General features: G+C 42.1%; 1 protein-coding gene across 1 annotated transcript in view; it reads left to right on the top strand.

Annotated features, from left to right (window-relative positions):
- LOC133446713 (testis-expressed protein 2-like) overlaps positions 1-19,915 on the top strand; it is a 36,162-nt gene continuing 16,247 nt past the window's right edge. Inside the window, exons 1-3 of the mRNA XM_061724716.1 lie at positions 1-152; positions 1,753-1,825; positions 17,862-19,405. Coding sequence (XP_061580700.1) covers positions 17,885-19,405 — 1,521 coding nt within the window. The 5' untranslated portion in view covers positions 1-152; positions 1,753-1,825; positions 17,862-17,884. The remainder of the gene's footprint in view (positions 153-1,752; positions 1,826-17,861; positions 19,406-19,915) is intronic.

The following is a 19,915-nucleotide window of genomic DNA, read 5'->3' as shown; positions in this document are numbered from 1 at the left end:
CGCCTGTCAACAGTCCGAGGACTGAGCGACACGTTGAGAGAAAACCTGCTCCCAGGATCTGATCCCAGCCCGCTGGACCCGAACCTCTGTTCCCGATCCACCAGCCTGCTTCTGTTCGCTGCTCCGGACCAGGATGGAGCCCCCTAAAGACGGTGAGCGACCGTTGGTTCGTGTGTTTTTGCAGCAGCAGCAGAGTTTGGTGGTGTGACCTCAGCTGCAACTACTTTATTAATCACTTTGAATCAAGCACATCTGGGCTTCCGCGGGGAGGGGGTTTAAGGTCAGTTTTACGCCTGTATCGGGCTGAAAAGTTTGTTTAAGTGCGTCTTTGTTCCCCTGCCATTATACCTGCTTCACAAGACGAGCTGGTTTTACCAGCTGTAGTCACATTTAAAGCTCCTGAACTGCTCTGGAGACCAAATAGTTTCCCTCATGTGAACCAGGAAGGTTTTCATCTCACCAAAAAGGCCAGGAGTGACCAAATGCTGCACCAAGAGACACTAACGCCCTGTGGGAGCCAGTTTTATTCCCCTGGTTTGTTTGTTTGCTTATTTTGTTAAACATTTTTTAACAATCAAGCTGAAAACACATCACTCATAGAGTCTCAGAGTAATCAATCACTGTGCAATAATAATAATGACCACAATCATATGCTGTAACAATGCACCTTTCAATAACCATGTTTACCTCATACTGCTGCACCTTTCACTTTAAAAAAAAATGGTATAACCTATGTGTTGATAATTTGCCTATTTACTGCACAGTGAGTCAAATTCCCTGTCTTGTTTGACCTGACTTGGCCAATAAACATGATTCTGATTCAAGACAACTTTATTTATCCCTTGAATCAATCAATCTTTATTTCTAAAGCCCTTTACAACACACAGGGTGACCAAAGTGCTTTCCATTAAAATCCACCTTAAAACAAAACAATTTAAAAACAACATAATAAAACCATTAAAATTAAATTAAGAATATATCACAGCAATACTATGTATTAAAAGCCAGTCTAAATAACCAGGTTTTCAGTCTGGATTTAAAAACCCCAAAGTCAGTGATGGTGCACATTTCTGGAGGCAGATTATTCCAGAGTCTGGTCCAGCTAGCGAGAAAGCCCGATCACCCCAGAGTTTAGTCCTGGTCCTAGGGACTTCCAGCAGGAGCTGATTTGAGGACCGTAGGCCTCTAGTGGAGTTCTGAACTCGCACTTGTTCACATAAATAAACAGGGGCAAGCCCATTGAGGGCTTTAAAAACAAAGATTACAATTTTAAAATCAATTCTAAAAGAAACAGGAAGCCAGTGAAGAGCAAATAAAACCGGGGTGATGTGTTCGCGACGTCGAGTACTAGTTAAAAAGCGTGCAGCGGCATTCTGAACAAGCTGAAGACGGCTAAGAGAAGACTTGGAGACACCAACATACAAAGCATTGCAATAGTCAATTCTCGAGCTTATAAAAGCAAGGGCCATTTGATTCGGCAGCTCGCGCCCAAACCCACACATAACAAACACATAACACATTCAATAGAAGAAGAGAGAAAGTTGGCAGCTGTGTGCAAAAATCTGCAATTTGTTGCATTAAAAAGTGCTGATACCAATAAATGAATTAATTAAAAATACAAACACCGGGTGATATCATTCCTAGAAGGTACACAGTACCTAAATGCACATGCCAAACAAATTCACAAGGATAAATGTAATGATTTAATGATTGTGATTGTAATGATGTAACTGAGTGTTGTTTCCTCCGCAGCTCGCTGAACACCACTGACATGTGAAACCCGATGCGAGTCTCAGGCTGGGTTGGATGGCACTGAGGATACAAGGTAAGCACTTAGCCAGTAAGTCTAAACTCATTATTGATCCGTTTCCTGAGCTACAAATGACCTGAGTGGGGGCAAAGTCTAGAAAGAGAGAGAGAGGGAGAAAGTGCAGAAATGGGAGCAAATGAAGGAGAAATGAAGCTGTGACTAATGAAAAGCAGGGTAGTGGTGCAGAAAATCACTCTGTTGTACTTCAGCGGATCAGGGAAACTCCTGTCATGTTATATTACCTACCTGGAGACACACGGACGGACCGGGAGGACGCCTCGCAGTTTTACTGCCGTAAAACCAAATGACATGTTTGCCATGTGTGTTTGTCACCCGTGATGATGGGAGGTGTGTAAAACTGGAGCTGTAAGAGCGCTGAAGCACAAACATGTCAAAGGAAGAGTCTGCCTACATTTCTGCCTGACAGGCAGCAATGGTAGAAATGAGCTCTATTACAGATTTTATTTTTATTTTTCTTGAGCAGACATTACCCTCCGTGTTATCCTTTTACCCAGTTTCTTGTTTATAATCGGTTTGCTCCTGATATCTGGAGGCCTTTGTTTTGTAATGGTGATTTATCGAGGATAAAGCCAGTTACTCTTTAGGGATATCCACAGTTTTGTTTTTGTTTTTTTTCCTTAGGCCTGCACAATGGAGCTTTTTCTAAAATGAGAGCTTGGTTTTGTTTAAAATTCATCAGATGATCAGATGTTTGAGGGATCGTACGGTGTTGTCGTGGCACTCTAACAGTATTCTCTTTATCATCATATGGAAAAGTCCTTCTTGACCTCCTTGACCATTCTTGGGGCTAATTATTATGATGCTCATTTTCAATCATTGAATTCTAACTTCTGGTACCTCGTAGAGTAGTTTTGTACCCAGCATTCTTCCAAAAGGCTGTAATTATTTCAGAAAGACGTGGACCAATAATCCTAAGGGGAAGATACTTGAAAATGGGTAAAGTTGGCTCAGGTGTCATCTGATTGGTTGAATTCCTGGAGGCCTACCGTCGGGCTGAGGCTCATGAATGTGTGCAGCTCCTGTTGAGGGTTTGTTTTCAACACATACACGTGCTATCGATACTATACTCTCAACAGTTCCAGTAATTGAGCTTCATGCCTCTAACTCGTCCACGCATACGAGATGCGATGAACCGTAATGACAAAGACTACAGCTGGACGTCTCTATTTGTTAAACACTACGTCACTGATTACGTCATTTCACTCACTTACCGTCTATGTGTGTTTATCTCTAAATGCCTCCTTGTGTTCATACTACTACAACCTCGTCTGGCTTTCTGCTTTACTCGTCCTGCGACTCCAGCTACATGCGGTGACTTTTTCATCGCGTAGTCCTCTTAGAGGACTGGAAGGAAAATACATTTGATCCCTCGGTGGCCCAAGAAAAATGGTGCTCAGTCACAGATGTGTTCCCTTACAAGCTTGTTGTTTTTCCATAGACATGGATAAGAGTTACTGAGATGATCTAGCAGATCCACCGTGATGGAAAAAATACTAGGTCCCGTCTGCTCAGATGTAAACTTGAGGATGCACACTGCCTGAAGAAAATGAGCATTCAAGGAACTTCCACCTCCTGTGACGTGTTAGAGGACATTACATAATGTTTATGAGCTTCCAGTCACATTTCAGATGGTTATCTATCATGATAACACTATTGTTGAGTCAGGCAACATGGAGAGACAAAATATGTCCACAGACATTCTGATATTTCAGTAAATCGTCAAGATCCGCAGCTATTTCATTTTTTTTACTCTGAAAAAGAGAAACTATTGTAGAGCGTATTGGTCCATATATACATACACACGTTTCAGACATATTTGTAATAAAATGTATTATTCATTTTTGGTCCTAAAAATACAAAATATAGTAGTTGAAGCATTCAGCAAGCTTTTTAATCAGTTTATTAAAGACATGCTATGTAGCAATACCACCTCTGACCACATGGGGACACTTGGATCGGCTGAGTCGAAATAAAATCTGAGCGCGTGAGTTTGGATCGCCAGCCTTCGTCCAGCGAGAGCTGTACTTTGGTGTATCTTAAAGGGCTTCCAGATAGGACGTGTTATGCTGCGTTCCCTGCAGACTTAGGCGAGACCGGCTCGGGCACCCGATGCTAGGTGAGCAGAACGCTTCCCGGGAGTGGTTAGCATAGATGAACTAATTATTTTTCAAGACTATGGGTGCACTGTGTAGGTTTCCCCCTGTTAGTGAAAAGCTCTGGCTGTATTTGCGTTATTGAGGACGAGGAGACGAGCTGCAGCGGTAAGAGCATTTTACTGAGAGCAGAAAAACAACTTTCTACTCTTTCTGTGTGTGTTTTTAAGTAGACCTGTTAAGCCTAAGCTGTTGAGCTTTCCCTCTTCATGCTCGTGGTGGTTTGTCAGGTTCTCTACGACTGGATTCGTCCAAGTTTAACATTTTCTAACTTGAGCACAGGGACAACGCTCTCATCCTTGTGATGCCATTTAGTTTTTTTTCTTTTGTTGATTTTTAAACTCTTTACACTTTTTATAGAGGTAAATCATTTCAACTGGTCACCATGACCAGTTTTAATTTCTGCCTCACCATTATTTAGGTGCAGTTGAACTGGTAGCAACTTTATCAATTTGCCTGTTATGTTATTCCTGCAAATGAAATGTGTCATTTTCAACTTTCAGTGAAAAAAATGACCATTTTGTACTTAATCTTAGTCACCGCAGTGACTGCTTACACCCTGTTTACTCTACACCACTTCATCCTCTATGACCCCACAGGTTCCTGATGGCTTTAACTCTTTTTACATGCAACTTATGACTTTCTGTCTTTCTCAAAGTTCTATCAGTTATGGGGTGCAGACATTGTAACGTACTGTAGTACTTTTAACGTAGAATACTTGATGGATGATGAAGTGGTGTTTCAATCTCAACAAATGACACATTGAATCACAGGTAATGAGAGAGGTCGTGCACTAAAACAGAGGTGTTTAGGTTCCACTCAACTATTTTTGCTCTCTGATCCTTTTCTACCACTGATAAATATCTGCAACTTCATCTAGCTGTCGTATGCTGACCCTATTTGACCAAAAGCCCTTGAGCTCGTCGCAGCAGTCAGGGGACTGACTCATTCGGGTTATAAGTGATAAAAAACCAAGCTCCGTCTAACACCGTGGCATTTTGATGTGATCAACACGCGGGGGTTGCCTAGTGCCGTCTCACAACATCTTGTCATGATCCCTTAGCTCATTTTGAGTCTCCGTGTTCACAGATCCACAGACCGTTGTCTTGTCACATGAGTGCTAGGCAGGCTGGGAGTTTTTATCAGAGCAAAGTCCAGGGCTTTGTTGGACTTGGGTCTCTCCAGAGCTGCACACGGGGCCGTATACGTTCTTCACAACTGTTTTGGGGTATTACGATGTTTGTGAATAAGCGGTTATATAGCTGCTCTAGTTGGTGTAGCCAGGCTCATGAACACAGATTACAAACTGGGCCAACTGTCCAGAAATTGTTCAGTGTTCCAAGAGGAGTCCGGACCTGCCGCTCTTTGCCAAGAGCGGAAATGTATTGATCCAAGGCAGAGAAACTGCACTGGGGTGCCACGAGCCTCAAAGGAGCTGAAAGTTTCTGCATTTGCACAATCTGAGCTGGAGTGAAGCTCCTGGGATTTGGACTCCTGGGAAGATTGGCAACGGTTTTCAGTGCTTCCCACATGTCAGTAAATTTTATTGCAAAAGAGCATTGAACTCCAAATTGTTTCAAAACGGTTTCATAACCTTTTTTTTTTTTAAAAAAAAGATTGATGTGTAGCAGCAATTACTTGTCCAAAACCACTGCCAAGAATGTCTGCTTGCATCGAGATCGGCACACGCCCTGATGGTTTGCAGCACCTGGGGTACTTAGTGGTTCTCGCATTGTCTTTAAGTTTCTAAATGAATAATGGCACTGTGTAAAAATGTGTTTGTTTTTTGGGGTGTCAGCATGTGGCAAATACCAAGACCCCCCTTGATCAGATGATTAAAATGGGTCTCACACAACTTGCATAAAACCATAAGATTAAAAGAGAGCAAGGCAAGTTTATTTGTATAGCACAATTCAACACAAGGTAATTCAAAGTGATTTACATCAACATTAAAAGCGGCAAAACACAATTAAACAGTAAATAACAAATAAAATGATAAGAAAAGAGGTAAAATAATAAAAAGCACTAGTTGTTAAAAAGTAAGGGCAGTAGAGTACAGCAGGTACATCTCATTCTTAAAATTGCAAGAATTATGTTTCTATACGGTCAAAACGTACAAAGGCCGTATCAAATACAGTATTACAAAAGTAATCTGTGCCGATTCGTGCGGTGAATCAGACCAATTTGACAATTCTAGCCACAATGCCTGCATTTAGGGCTTATCCATAACTTCAAAAATCATTTTTCAAGTATTTAATTTAAGAGTACGCTTAAATAACAAATAAAATAAGAAAAGAGGTAAAATAATAAAAAGCACAGGTTGTTAAAAAGTAAGGGCAATAAAATACTGCAGGTAAGTATTTAATTTAGGAGTAGCTTCAGTAAACAGTAATGTTTTTATCCTGATTTAAAGGATCTACAGTTGGAGCAGACCTCAGGTCTACAGGAAGTTTGTTCCACCGGTGAGGAGCAGAATAACTGAACTGCCTCACCTTGCTTGGTTCTGGTTCTTGGGAACCACAACAAACCAGATCCAGATGAACCTCAGGGGTCTGGGAGCTTCATAGGAACTAACAGATCCAGCATGTATTTTGGTCCAAGACCATTCAGGTCTTTGTAGACCAGCAGCGTAATAACTTTTGGTAATGAAGCCAAATGTTCCCTCATCGTTCACACGGTGAGACACACTCTGCCCTCACTTTCCCAGTCCCTGAAGTGAAGCGACCATTACTGAGACATCAGGAAAGCATGTCCAACCGTCTGCCAGCAGGCCTTCGTTTCGGTGTCAGGTGCACCAGTCGCTCTCACCGGGCCCGTCATCGTAATGATCACTTATCTGCAGAAAGATACAGACACAAGGTGGGAGGTAGGGAGGTAGGGGCATGCTCATGTATTAATAGAGCTGCTCTATAAATAAAGCTTCAGAGGTTTTCACTCGACTCACGTAGAAAACTGCAGCACATTCACTCGCATGCAGCGTGAGAGCAGAAACACTGGGATGAAAAGGAGAGATTTCTGACCATCAGTGAAATAATTTGAGCCCTGAGGAATGGTGCAGCTGTCTTTCATAAGAATAAAGCCTCCTTTACAATTTCATGCCACCGTTCACCATTTCAGGCTCCAATGAGCTGCTCTCTCACTCAACAACAATGTAGTCTTTTGTCATTACAGACTGTCAGAGACAGAGTTCGGCCAATTCCCTTCACTTTGTGCCAGGCAACAAATAAACCCAGGGTTTCAGACAGTTTCCTGTCAACTTGTTGTTGTCCAGCAGTGAACTCCCACAGCATTTCCAGTCTTGGAAGTGACTGAAAATCATTAGCGTTTTATCGTTTGAATGTGCAGCTCTGCGGTACTTAAATGGTTGTTTAATCTTTTATCCGCCGGCCAGTCTCTTCTCATCACTCAGCGGGGTCTCAGGTGGCCTTCAGGAGCTGGCTGTTGTTGGACCTGAATAGAAAAGCTCAAAATGTAATTACTCCAAGCAGATTAGCAGCTTTTTGCAGGTGTGGTGAATGTAATCTGAAACCGGAAAAATCACAAAGCTCCAAGCAGGAGAAGAACATCTCTGGGTTCAGTGTGCTCTGAGGCGATCTCATAAACCTTTTTTATGTGCTTGTTTAATCGCTTGCATTTTGAGGGGAAAAAGCTAAACGTGGGGATTTCTGACAATTTAGGGAAGCGGAGGAGTATTTTTTGCAAAGATGAGATGTGGCTCAATGTGCCGAGGGTTTTCTCTAAGGCCCTGAAAACTCCTGCTGTCTTCCTCGCTGCAGAATATTTACAATCCCAAATAAGTACAAGATGATGGATTTGCATGAAAATGGGAGTTAAGAAAGAAAAAATATCTCAACAGTTGTAACATATTTGTTGCAGACGGTATTAATTTAACTAATTTCATGTTTTTTCTTTTCTCCTCAACTTCATTTCATTTGTTAATATACATTAATTTTTCCCCTTTCATCCTGCAAAACTTGGTAAAAAATATATGCTGATACTTCATTAGTACAAGCTGTCACTGTCTGACATCTCTGGGCTCGGAGGAAGTTAGGACGACCTGAAACCCATCAGGAGTTTCCTCCAGGCCAGTGTGGCTTTGAAATGCTGCAAAGAGGAATAGAAACATGAAAGTGTTAAACACTGCCCCAACTGTTTTTGAATGTGTTGCAGGCCTGAAATGCAAAAAAGGATGTGTATTAACAAATTAAAGTTGGAAAAAAACAAGAAAAAAGGCTTTTGCATGAATGCAGCTTTTGTATCATAGCAGCCATCTGTTGACATCACCCTCTGGAAATAACGTCATTACTTTTTCTTTCAGCTCCTCACTAGCGCTAAATTTCCCCTCCACCAATTTGTTTTTACGATGTTGAGAAAATAAAGGACTTTTGTAAAAACTCTTTCTTTAGGTTGTTGTAGTTTAGCGTTCTGTTTCAACTGCGGACCTGTTTCAGGGGAAATGATCTAGTAGTTATTTCGTAGAATGAGCTTATTCAGCAGGCCTCATGATTGTTTGTTTGTTTTTCTCAGAAGCATAAACCAGTACTAAATCCTGCACTATAGGTCAAAGTCTGATGAAGAAAAGCTATTTTTTTCTTTATGGCCTGCGTGTATAACAATATTATATAATTGACCTTTTAAGCAACAGCCAACTTTAGTCATCTTTGTTTCTTTGACGGATATCTTGATTGGGGAGAACAGCACATGTGATGCACCTCTATAGGTCCACCGCCTGCTAAAAACTGAGTTATTCCACTTAAAATATCAGTACAATGAAGTGTGTCAAGGAAGCTGGACTCGTGGGATTTGCTTCCTCTCCATGACAACATAGTCCATCTTGTCATCCTACCAACATTTAGTTTTTTTACCCGTTTGGAAGCCTGTATTAGTAGCTACATACTGGGTTTTCTTTTTTGGGAGGGGGGCGTTCCCCTCTTTTCCAGTTGACCGAGCCGGTGTGACTGCAGCAGCAGGAAAGTGGATATTTGATTTGTGTCACAGTTTTGTCACTTCTGGAGCCAAGACATTCATTCAAAAGTAATGAGGGCATGTTGATGTGCTCGAGCCGTTAAGTACCGAGTGCATTATTTAACGCCAGCAGAGTCTGGCTGACTGAACTCACGTGGCCTGAAATAGTACCAAACATGCTCTTAATTGCATTCCAGTTGGCTTATTTTCCTTCTGAGTAAAAGCAAAGGATTTGTAGCAGTGATGTTTTTTTTTCTTTGTTTTGGGTTCTGTGTAGTTATTCTGGTGTAAAAGCAGGGTCTCCGTTATGACAACCAGCCGTTCCAGTCCTCTCCTCTGCCTTTGTCCCCTCCGGATCCTCGGTGGCATCTGAATCTCGGTGGACGCCGCGTCACATGCTCCTCACGAGCCACTGACCTCACTGTCGTGATTTACAACAGCTGAGCCATTGGCGGCAATAATTGAGCAATCCTGGTATCTTTGTGACCTTTTCAAAGCAAGTGTCAACTCCGTTAAATCAGCCAAAATCCATTACTTTCTAGGAGCTTTGAATATTAACCAAAAATATGAGGAAAAAAAACAATTTTATTAAAATGTCATGCTTAATTAATTGTGCAATTTCTGCAGATAAACGGTTAATTTCTGTATTATCTATTTGTGTGTGTGTTTGTTTGTACTTTTTATTACTTTCTCTTTTTACTACTCTTTTTAGTACTTTTACTGCTTTCTTTCTAGATTATTAGAAAAGATTTGCATTTGGAAGCACTGAAAAGGTTTGATACTTGAATTTATTTATTTTTAACCATATTTCTAATTAAAAAAGGTAGAATAAGAATAATATTTCACCTGGGTAAATATTATTACCCAGGTAAAATACAATAATTAGGTTCTATTTGCCAGTTTTCAAAGACTGTCTGCAGTAATGCTTAGAAACAACAGGTATAAATACGTCTTAAATTTGACCCAATGCATTGTACTCATGTTTGCTGTGGGACAGTCGATGGATTTAAATATATTTAAACAAAACTGCCCCTAAATAACTTGCTGTTTGATGGAGAGAATCCGCTCTGGATTTGGGTTTGATTTCCAGACAGCAGTATGAACAGAGGAAGGAGCTCCCTCTAGAAGCTTTTGCTTACATATACAAGCAATCAGAGAAACGGAGCATTTGACGTAGGCAGAAGGACGACCACAGTATCAACAAAACGCTTCCAAAATGAGCTGCGGTGGAGCAGGAACGTGAGCGGCTGCTGTTGGTTTTGCAGTAGAAACTTGTTGATTCAGGTGTAATGATGGCAGGTGTTTGAACAGTGTCTCTTCGATGCTTCTGCATGTCATTGCATGAAGCAATAATAATGTTCATAACGGCTCGGTACGTTCTGTACCGGTAGAAATGGTTGCGAGTGAGAGGGAACCAGAACTATTTTGCAAGAGGGAACTTGTGTTAAGCGAATATGGTGTGGCTGTGACACCGATGGTTAGATGGATAAACAACATTCATGTCTGGATATTATCTGCTGCTTTCACAGCATGACACAGTTAAATACCTTCCTGAGACGGCCTGAGAGAGTTTATCATTGTCTTCTTGTCCGTTGTCCCAGCAGGGATGAGGTGCTGTCATGGGACAGATGCCTCACAGCAAGGTTTTAAGCAGTTTGTTTGTTTTATTTAGGATCCCCATTAGCAACAGCAACAGCATTAGCTATTCTTCCTGGGGTCTGACATGCACACAACACACAAATTAACACTTAATGCATAGCAGACATACATTATACATGACAAACAAAACAATAATAGACACAACTCCCTTAGTCACAAACAACACAGAGGAGAATTAAATCACCATCATTCTCAGACATAAATACATAGAAATTAAATCAAATGAAATACCTGCCTGAAAGTACCTTATCAGAATCATCTTTATTGGCCAGGTTCGAACATTGTCCAACAAGGAATTTGACTCCGGTAATTTCGCTCTTTGGTGATAAAATAGAATAAACAATAAAACAAATGTGGAATTTCTATGATACAGAAATCGTAGACTTCTTTGACCACTTTTCACCTTTATTGTGATAGGGTTTACACTACCTGTAATTCTATTCAAACTTCATTCTGTTCCTTCCAAATGTCAAATCACAATTCATTACATTTTAAAAGATATTGTTTCAACTGAATCTTAAACCAATCTTTGCTCCCTACATGAGAAATATGAACTGTTATAGAGTTCCAGCCAACCATGGCTCTATAAAGAAAAAAAAAAAAGATTCTCTGTATCAAACCTGTTCTCACCCTTGGTAGTATGAACCTCCTTTCTGATGTAATTCTTGTACTGTAAGCATGAGCAAAATGATAGTATAATCCGTCATACAGTTGTTCGGAGATCGTGTCACCAGTGTATATTCCTCATAAAATGTAACAAAGTATAAGTAGACCTTTGTCATATAGATAACCAGCCTAGATTATTATGCATGCTGGACACATTAGATCTATAAGGACACAATAAAGTACAACGTGCAGCTTTATTTTGTGCCACTTGTAAGTTCTTGGATTTGGATTTCTTGGAGTTGTATTTTTTTTTTATTTTTAATCTTTTTAATTAATTTACAAAATGTTTGGTTCTTCTAATAACTCCAGATGTGTTGGGGTCGATTCCAAGAAAGAGTCAGCAGCACAAAACAGCCATTAAAAGATTTCCAGCAGTGCAGAAACATTAAATAAAGGTTTGAGGCTGGTTTATTTCCATGCCTGTGGTTCACCTCTGACCGTGCACTAACTTTCCAAAGGCAGCAGCCCGCTTCTGTGCTCCAGTAATATTGTTACTGGGGTGTAGTTGGTAGAGGAATGCTAACAGTGAGTGCTTGTGATGATCTCAGCCTCCAACACCTCAGTCCTGCCCGTGTCACCGGTCTGTCAGCATGCTTGAGAACAGGATCAGCTGCTCTTTTTTTGTTTTTGGCCTCACATTTTTCCCTTGTTTACAGAAGATGGAATGTCATGACCTACCAGGACATAGCAGTTGCTCAAACTTGCACGGATACAATGCACATCTCATTTGGTAAGAGCACTGTCGCTCTTTATTTGGAAGAAAATGTTGAAAAGGCGGTCAAACACCTTGTGCCTGTGGATTTCTCCCGTCAGAATAAAAACATTTCATCATGGAAAAAGTTTCACTCACAACAACTTTGATGACCTCCACGCTTCAGGACTTTTAGCCGAGCTAATGACGGGTTGGAGGCCCATCGGCAAGCAGTCGGCGCTCTTCAATCATGATGTGTGAACAACTGAGTGTCACCGAGACGGGGCATCTGTGATGGCATTGTGAATATTAGTAATTGGCAACTTCACGTTCAAGTGAGAGAGGAAGGAAAACCCGTGAAGATAGGGAGACGCTTTAAACATTTTGTTATTCCCTTTCAATTAACAAACTGCATCACAAACAGCTCACACCTGACCTTCTTTCCCCCTCCTCCTATTTTGAACATTTTCGGTCTTTTTTTGCACATTTTTTCGCAGAGATCATGCAGTGTGACCCCTCCCTCCCTTTCCAGTTACCTCTAGACTCCAGTTTCAGGGCAGCCAAATCATGTAGTCTGAACAGCACAGCAATTTGATTTGCTGTAATGATTTGCAGTTACCTCAGCAAGAAACAAAATAACCCCCATCCTTCACCTGTAGGGTTAAATGTTGAGTTATGCATGTCAGACTGTAAATGCTGCACTTTTTTAATATTTTACAGTAATGAGCAAAAACTCAGACGCTAACAACATCCTTCTCAACTGTTTTGATTGATCTCCAGCCCCTTGATTTTCTTGTATATCTGAGCCACCCAACAGTGGGGGTGTTGCAGTAACATTTATGCAAGCACTGGATTGTGACACTCTTTCCTGACTTAACTGTCACTTTGAGCAAATGAAAAACCTCTACTGTAAGTAAACGGCAGGATTCAGAGCAGGACTTCCTTCTAGTGCACCTAAGCAACCTCAAAAGTCTTTCCACATGGCGTTTTTGGTCGGTTTCTTTTTCTCAACTTCCTTCTCTTGGCATGCTCTGCAGGTCTCTGGTATCATGTGAATCAGTGGTGCATGACATTTGAGATTCTCTGAGGGGACGAGCATGTGGTGTTGTATTGGTGGAGAGCAACAGGCGGCAGGGTGACTTGCAGAAACATCCTCACAGCAACATCCTCTGAACTATATAACCAGAAACACTGCCAGCCCCTTGTGTTGTTGCTGTAAGCTTACAGGCTCGTGTCCTGTCCAGTATTCCTAACTACACACTCTTGTTTACTTTTATTTTCCTAGACGTTTGGGCAGATATAGCCAAGTGGCATGTTTCAGATAAGATTCGGTTTGACAAATGAAGTCCTTTTTAGAAAAGCTTAAAATAAGGCAACTTGTCAATGATCAGCTTCTGCCCCGCCGGTTTATTGACGTCGTGTTTGTGCACATCCTCCAATCAATTCTGCACTCAAAGGAAGCGGTGATACTGAGTTTGTCTTTCCAGGCTCCAGTATTTGCTCCGGTGCTACAAGATTTGTGGATTGCTTAGTGACACATGACCAGAGCACACGGCCTTATCACTCATTTAAGTCCTAGTTCCAGTAAATCATGATGAGTTGCAGAGAGGAGATTCTGATGAGATCATACTGGAGAAGATCCTCCAGTGACATACTGAGTCATGTGTTCACAGAGGAAGTCAAAACTTTCTAAATATGACATATCAGCATTAAGTTCACAAATATAACAGTGACATGAAAAAGTATGGATAGCTTGTTTTCTGCATTAATTTGCTATGAAATGGAGACTGATCAGAGTAATACACATAAACAATCTGCTTAAACTGATGACAGTCAGTTATAATATCTTGTCTTTTATTGATTACACCCATTAAACATTAACTGTGCTGGAGGAAAAAATAAGTGAACCAATAGCTTAAGTACACCTGCAGACCCTCCTTGCACAGATACAATGCACACCCTCATGCAGATCTCATTTGGTAAGAGCACTGTGGCTCTTTATTTGGAAGAAAATGTTGAAAAGGCAGTCAAACACCTTGTGCCTCTTGATTTCTCCCGTCAGAATAAAAACATTTCATCATGAAAAAGAGAAACTGTTCAAAACAACCAGGACAGCTGCAGATTTGCTAATAACACCTTGGATCAAGACGTTTTTTTTACTGCAAAACCAACAACAGTCATTTGCCAGCCGTCTTACGCCCCTGCACGCTATTACGAACATCTTGTTGATTTTAGTCTGGTTGCCGCTTTGCCTAAGTCACATGACTCACGTCTGGTTGGTTGTTGGTTGCCTATCCACTGGCGTTAAGAGGCAGTTTCTTGATTGATTAGAAATCATCAAAATCAAATCAAGACAAGTTCTTTCTATCACAAAGGAAAATTTTAGGACATGCTAAAACAAAACCAAACAAAAACCACTCTAGACTGTATGAGCTCAGAGATCTCCTTTTCCTGAGACAGGGTTCACATCAGTAGCTAAAGGATGCTTCTTAGGAACAACCAGCATCATTTGCTGCTCATGAGTAAAGTTCATCAATCATAATATCACTAAGTCACACCTCCAAACTAATTTAATTTGTTTCATTCTGTGTGCAAAATGTTACTTTTGTGGATGTACTTGACTATGGGTTCACTTACTTTTTTTCTCCCAGCACTGTGACTGTTTAATGGGTGCATCAATGAATACATACAATACTGATTGCTTGTGTGTTGTCAGCTTAAGCACTTTTAGTTTTTCTGTAATCGTCGTCAGTTAGATGAAGATCAGATCACATTTATGGTAAACAGTACAGAAAGTCTGTAAATACTGGGGGGGGTTCACTAACTTTTTCTTGCCCCTGCATACTGGTGTACAAATACTGTTATATTTGGTTTCGTGTAACTTTGTTATTTTTTTAATGACCACACTGACCTCCTGCTATTACATCATTACTGTCCTCACAATACAGCTTTACAAGTTCCTGACCTCTGCGTTTTTAGGGAATTCCCAATCTTGATAAGACATCCAGGAAATCCCATTATAAAGTAAACCAAACCCATTCCGACAGGGGAAAGTGAGCTCACACCAACAGCAGGAAATGTTTGATCTGAATTATTCTGATTACAGTACCTTTTTTTTTTTTTATTTTTTATTTTTTTTAAATGAGTTGAAAACATGAAAAGCGATTACTTTTGACTATATTCACAGAACCTGTAGCTACTTTGGCATTAATACTGTAAACAAGTCTGAGTCCCAAAGCTCCCGGTGCTTCTACTGCTCTCTGTTTAATCCGCCAATCCCTAAACTAGTGAGGCAAGAGGAGCTCTGTCCGGTGACGGTCTCTGCCTCAGTGGTGGTTGCTAACTAACTGTTCTTGTATGACACGATCTTTATGGAGTGGGTTTGGAGATGGTGCTGAAGCACAGCAGAGAGGGACCAGGAGCTCTGCTCTTAAGTGGACATATCGTGTCAACTGCAAACAGCTGTCAAACCACAGAAGCACGGACAGACTTGTGCACTTTATCACTATTCTAATGTGCTTCAAGCAAATGTTTTTATGGCCTTTCAGTCGTGAATGTTAATATGAGGTGCATTTGCAACGGACTTGTCTGTCTCCTACAATGGTGTCATTCTGGTGGATCTGCGAGGTCTGCCTTGTCTTTTTTTGTTTTTTTTACTTTTTAGTATTGTTCTTTCTAATTTGCATATTCGAAATAAAGCTCAATAAAAAAATAAAATAATAATTCTGTGGCTGCTGACTGGAGGTTGCTAGCTGGGGACAGAGGTGGCTGGCCGACTGCCTGGCAGAGCAACAAGCTCAGTCATGACCCATGTGACAATGAGTGATCAAGTCGAGTGTGTGAATGTGAGCCAGCGTGACCTCACGCCCCCTCTGCTTCCACAATTCTGCTTTCACTACCAGAGGATGTCAAAATAATACAAGACGACAAAAAAAACAAAAAAAAAAACATTTAATCACGTTGTGCTACCAGAAAGGTTGGCTCATCATTTTCCTAGTTCTGAATAAATAATGTTTTGTTCACAAATAATATAAATGAGGGATTAATGAATAGCTAAACTTTTATGACTTGGCCTGAAGAGATGGTTTTTCTAAATAACCCTTTGAGTCATTTTACTTTAGATTTAATTAGATTAACCATCAATTACTATATTGCTAATTTATATATATCATTATATGCCCATATGATGGGTATAAAGACTGCATGCATATAACAGTGATGGGATGTCATAACTCAATCACTTGAATCGTGGAGTTTTGGACATCAAGCGGCACCACAAAGTTCAATCCTTTTTTTTTTTTTCTTTTCTTAATAATATTCAAGCCCTTACTGAGTGCAGCAGACTGAGGCCCCGTTTACACGTAGCAAAAACGTTGGTGTTTTCATGCGTTTTGGCCTTTCGCTTACACGAAAACGATGCTCAAAGTCACCAAAAAACAATAATTTCTGAAACCTCCGGCCAAAGTGGAGATTTGCAAAAACTCAGTTTTCACGTTTGCTTGTAAACTGAGGGAAACGGTCATTTAGGCTTCAGATCGTCACATTATGCGACAGAAACGTCACCAGCGTCATGTGTGCGACCTGTGTTTACAATTTGTTTGGCCACCGTCAATATTTTCTTGTATTTTACCTGTTTTTATATTCTAAAGTCACACTTAAAAGTAACTCCACTTCTCTGTCACTCCAAACGAAAGACTCTCATTCGGTCTTGGAAGTAACTGGAAGTTACTCGTGTCATTTGATGATGTTTTTTTCCAGGATTCTGATTGGCTAGCATGGCTTTATCTTCTCGTTACACTGCCCCCTGTAGGTTTGGCTGCTCATAGCACCTTAACAGGGTATTTATGCAGGTTTGTGTAAATGATGGTATTTTTCAAAACGTAGAGGGGGAAATATCCGTTTTTGTAAATACCCGGCTATGTATAACCGTGGCCTGAGGTGTCTTCTTCCAAAGAGGCACAGCAGCCAGCAGTTGTTGTGAAATGTTGCATCATCCTTGTTGGCTGATGCTACTGACAGCCTGAACACAACGGTATCACGGTGTGACCTGCTCAAACATTTATATGCTATTGATTTCCATTTTTGCCCAGGCATCTTTGGTTATGTTCGCTCCATCTGGTGCCGATTGTGAAAGGAAGAATGTTGCGTTAGATGCAAAACACGGTGGACAACACTGCACATGCTCAGCACAATGCCCTTGTTTTATCAGATGGGCTCGCTCGCTCGTCTGGAATCTCTACACTTTCTCCCAAGACATTAGCACACTCCCACTCTACATGTCTTCTGAGCAAATCTCCAACTGCAATAAACATCCAGAATGAGTCACAAGTTTCACTTGAATTTAATTGAATATTTGCTTACTTTAAGGAGTCATTGTCTCCCATCCTTACTATCTTCAGAAACCAGCCAAAGTACCTTTGACTTTATGGCATATTGTATTTGCTGTCACACATCGGCAGCAACGAAACTACAGTGGACATCATGGAGAGGCAAGTTGGAGACCTCAGAAAGTAATTATAGAAGACAAAATGAGAGACTGGCCAAACGAATCAATCTTGTACAGTGTTTTAAAAGTGACTTAACTCATTGGGTTTAATAAAGTATCAATAATTGATTTGGCTTGTTTTACCAGAACATCTGCAGTTACAAAACCGCTGCCATGTGTGCTCTTTTGGTATGATTTTTGCCTTATGATGGACTTAGAGGTATGATATGTACATTTGTTATTATGTATCTTATTCGCGAGTGCCAATAGATATGGACTGTTTTTACAAGAGGCTTCATATTTTTGTAATGGCTGAAGCAGTTACTCACGCTTCAACATGGATGACTGAGGTGATTAGTGGGCTCATCATCTCCTCTCTAATGCACGGTCATATCTGTTCCCTTTTTGCAGACTGACTCAGTGGGAGAAGTGAAATGACCAGCCAGCATCCCCACCATGCAGAGAGCTCTCACCCCACAGAGAAACAGCCACCTGCCGTGGCCCCGAAGCTCCACGTCCAGGGCTCGCTGTCAAAGGACACCATCACCATCCACTTCTCGGCTCTCGGGAAGGAGGAAGAGGAGGAGGAGGAGGGACTGTACCGCAGGACCGTCCCCGCCGCCTCCGCTGCCTCGAATGAGTCCAACGTTGCGACAGCCATAGAGGCAAGTGAGGAAATGTTTGAAAGGACGCCCGTTGACTCATCGGCTGCGGTCGGTGGGACATGCGTTTCCACCAAACTTTCTCCAAGTCCCAGACGCCAAACTAGCAACTCTCCCACACAAACTCTGCCTTCACACGTTTATGAGCAAAAACCTTCAGTTAGCAGTTATTCCCCCTCAAAGTCTCGGAGTTTTCCCTCCACTGACAAACCTCCACTGAGTTTGGTGAAGTCCCTCTCCTCGGATGTCGAGTCTCGCGACGGGGCCTCTGCTCCGTCTTCCTCACTGCGACACAGGCATCTCATGAAGAGTCTGGTCAAATCTCTATCCTCGGATACGACCGCTGACTCATCGCCTTCATCCGCATCCGGCCGCCTTCCCGAGTCCCGCCTTAATCTGCAGCTTTTTAAGCAGTTTGCACAGTCCCGGGTTCCCTCCGCCATGTCATTAGTCAGCGACTCTAAGACGGCCCCTTCCTCGCCAATGACCTCTCCAGATAACCGCAGCTTCTTCAAAGTCTCGGAAGTCGAGGCGCGGATCGAGGACACCAAGCGGCGTCTCTCTGAAGTCATCGCAGAACCGCTGCAGCTGCTGAGCAAAATAATGGACGAGAAGGGCGGCAACTTAGTCGGCAGCAGCATTTACCGCCCCAAGGTGCTCTCTGCCAGTGCCACGGAGCTGTCGACCATCACCTCCATCAACGGCCACCCGGAGAGCAACAATAACTACTGCATCCGGGAGGAAGAGGACTTGGAAGCTGAAAGCCCCAACAGCTGGACCTGTGTCGCGGCCGAATCACCCGGGGACCCCCTCGTCGACACTAAAAGCCCCAGGAAATCCCCCTCACTTTCCATGTCCCTGGACAAGTGCTCCATGTCTGCTCTGGCCAAACAGGAGGACGACGACTTCTGCATCCTGTCCAGTGAGGACTTTGACTCCTGCGCCGACACGGACGCTGCTGACAGAAGTGATTGTACTGGAAGTGGAAACCAAGTGCCAGAAGGCGGCAGTGCCGACCCGAACAGTGATGATGAATGTGAAAGTGAGCCGGCGCCTGATATTCCACACTACACCCTGGCACTCCTCACCGTTGTGCTCTATGGGTGTTTTGTATTACCTCTGCCGAGCTACTGTGGAGGGGTGCTGCTCGGCGTCGGGCTGGGGTTCCTCTTAGCCATCGGGGTCGTGTGGCTAACGGGTCCAAAGCGCTCTGCAGATGGGAGACGGTCCACTAAGCATGGAAAGCTGTGGACTATCACCAAGTTGGACATCAGAGAACCCGAAATGCATAAGGTCAGTCTTTTTCTACTTTCATTCCACCCTTTATGCTTGATGTTATTCCAACAATCAACAGTAATTTATTAATTAGGGCCCGAGCACTTACAGTGTGAAGGCCCTATTGTATCTGTAGGAATTTTTTTTTCCTTGTTTTTCTCGTTTTTCTTTTTCCGACGAAATGAGGGCCTTTTTGCCCGCCTAAACGTGCCCCAAAAGTCACCAAATTTTGCACGCAAGCCAGGCCTGGCGAAAGATTTGATATTTAATTGTTTGCATTAATGGGCGTGGCCTAATGGCTCAACAGCGCCCCCTTGAAAACTTTGTGCCTCAAGCCCCACAATACGGTTTGACGTACATGCAAGAAAATGGTACACACCTGTATCATGTTGCAACTTAAAGAAAAGTCTCTTGGCACCATGGCCGAAACCGAACAGGAAGTCGGCCATTTTGAATGAATCGTGTAATTTTGCCGCAATTTATGCCATTCCTTCGGCAGTTAATACGGCCCGAACCATAACGTGCACC

This window comes from Cololabis saira, chromosome 1 (assembly GCF_033807715.1).
Source record: "Cololabis saira isolate AMF1-May2022 chromosome 1, fColSai1.1, whole genome shotgun sequence".
NCBI classification, from domain to species: Eukaryota; Metazoa; Chordata; class Actinopteri; order Beloniformes; family Belonidae; genus Cololabis; species Cololabis saira.
The sequence above is the reverse complement of the archived record's forward strand: the minus strand, read 5'-3'. Positions and strand labels throughout refer to the sequence as shown.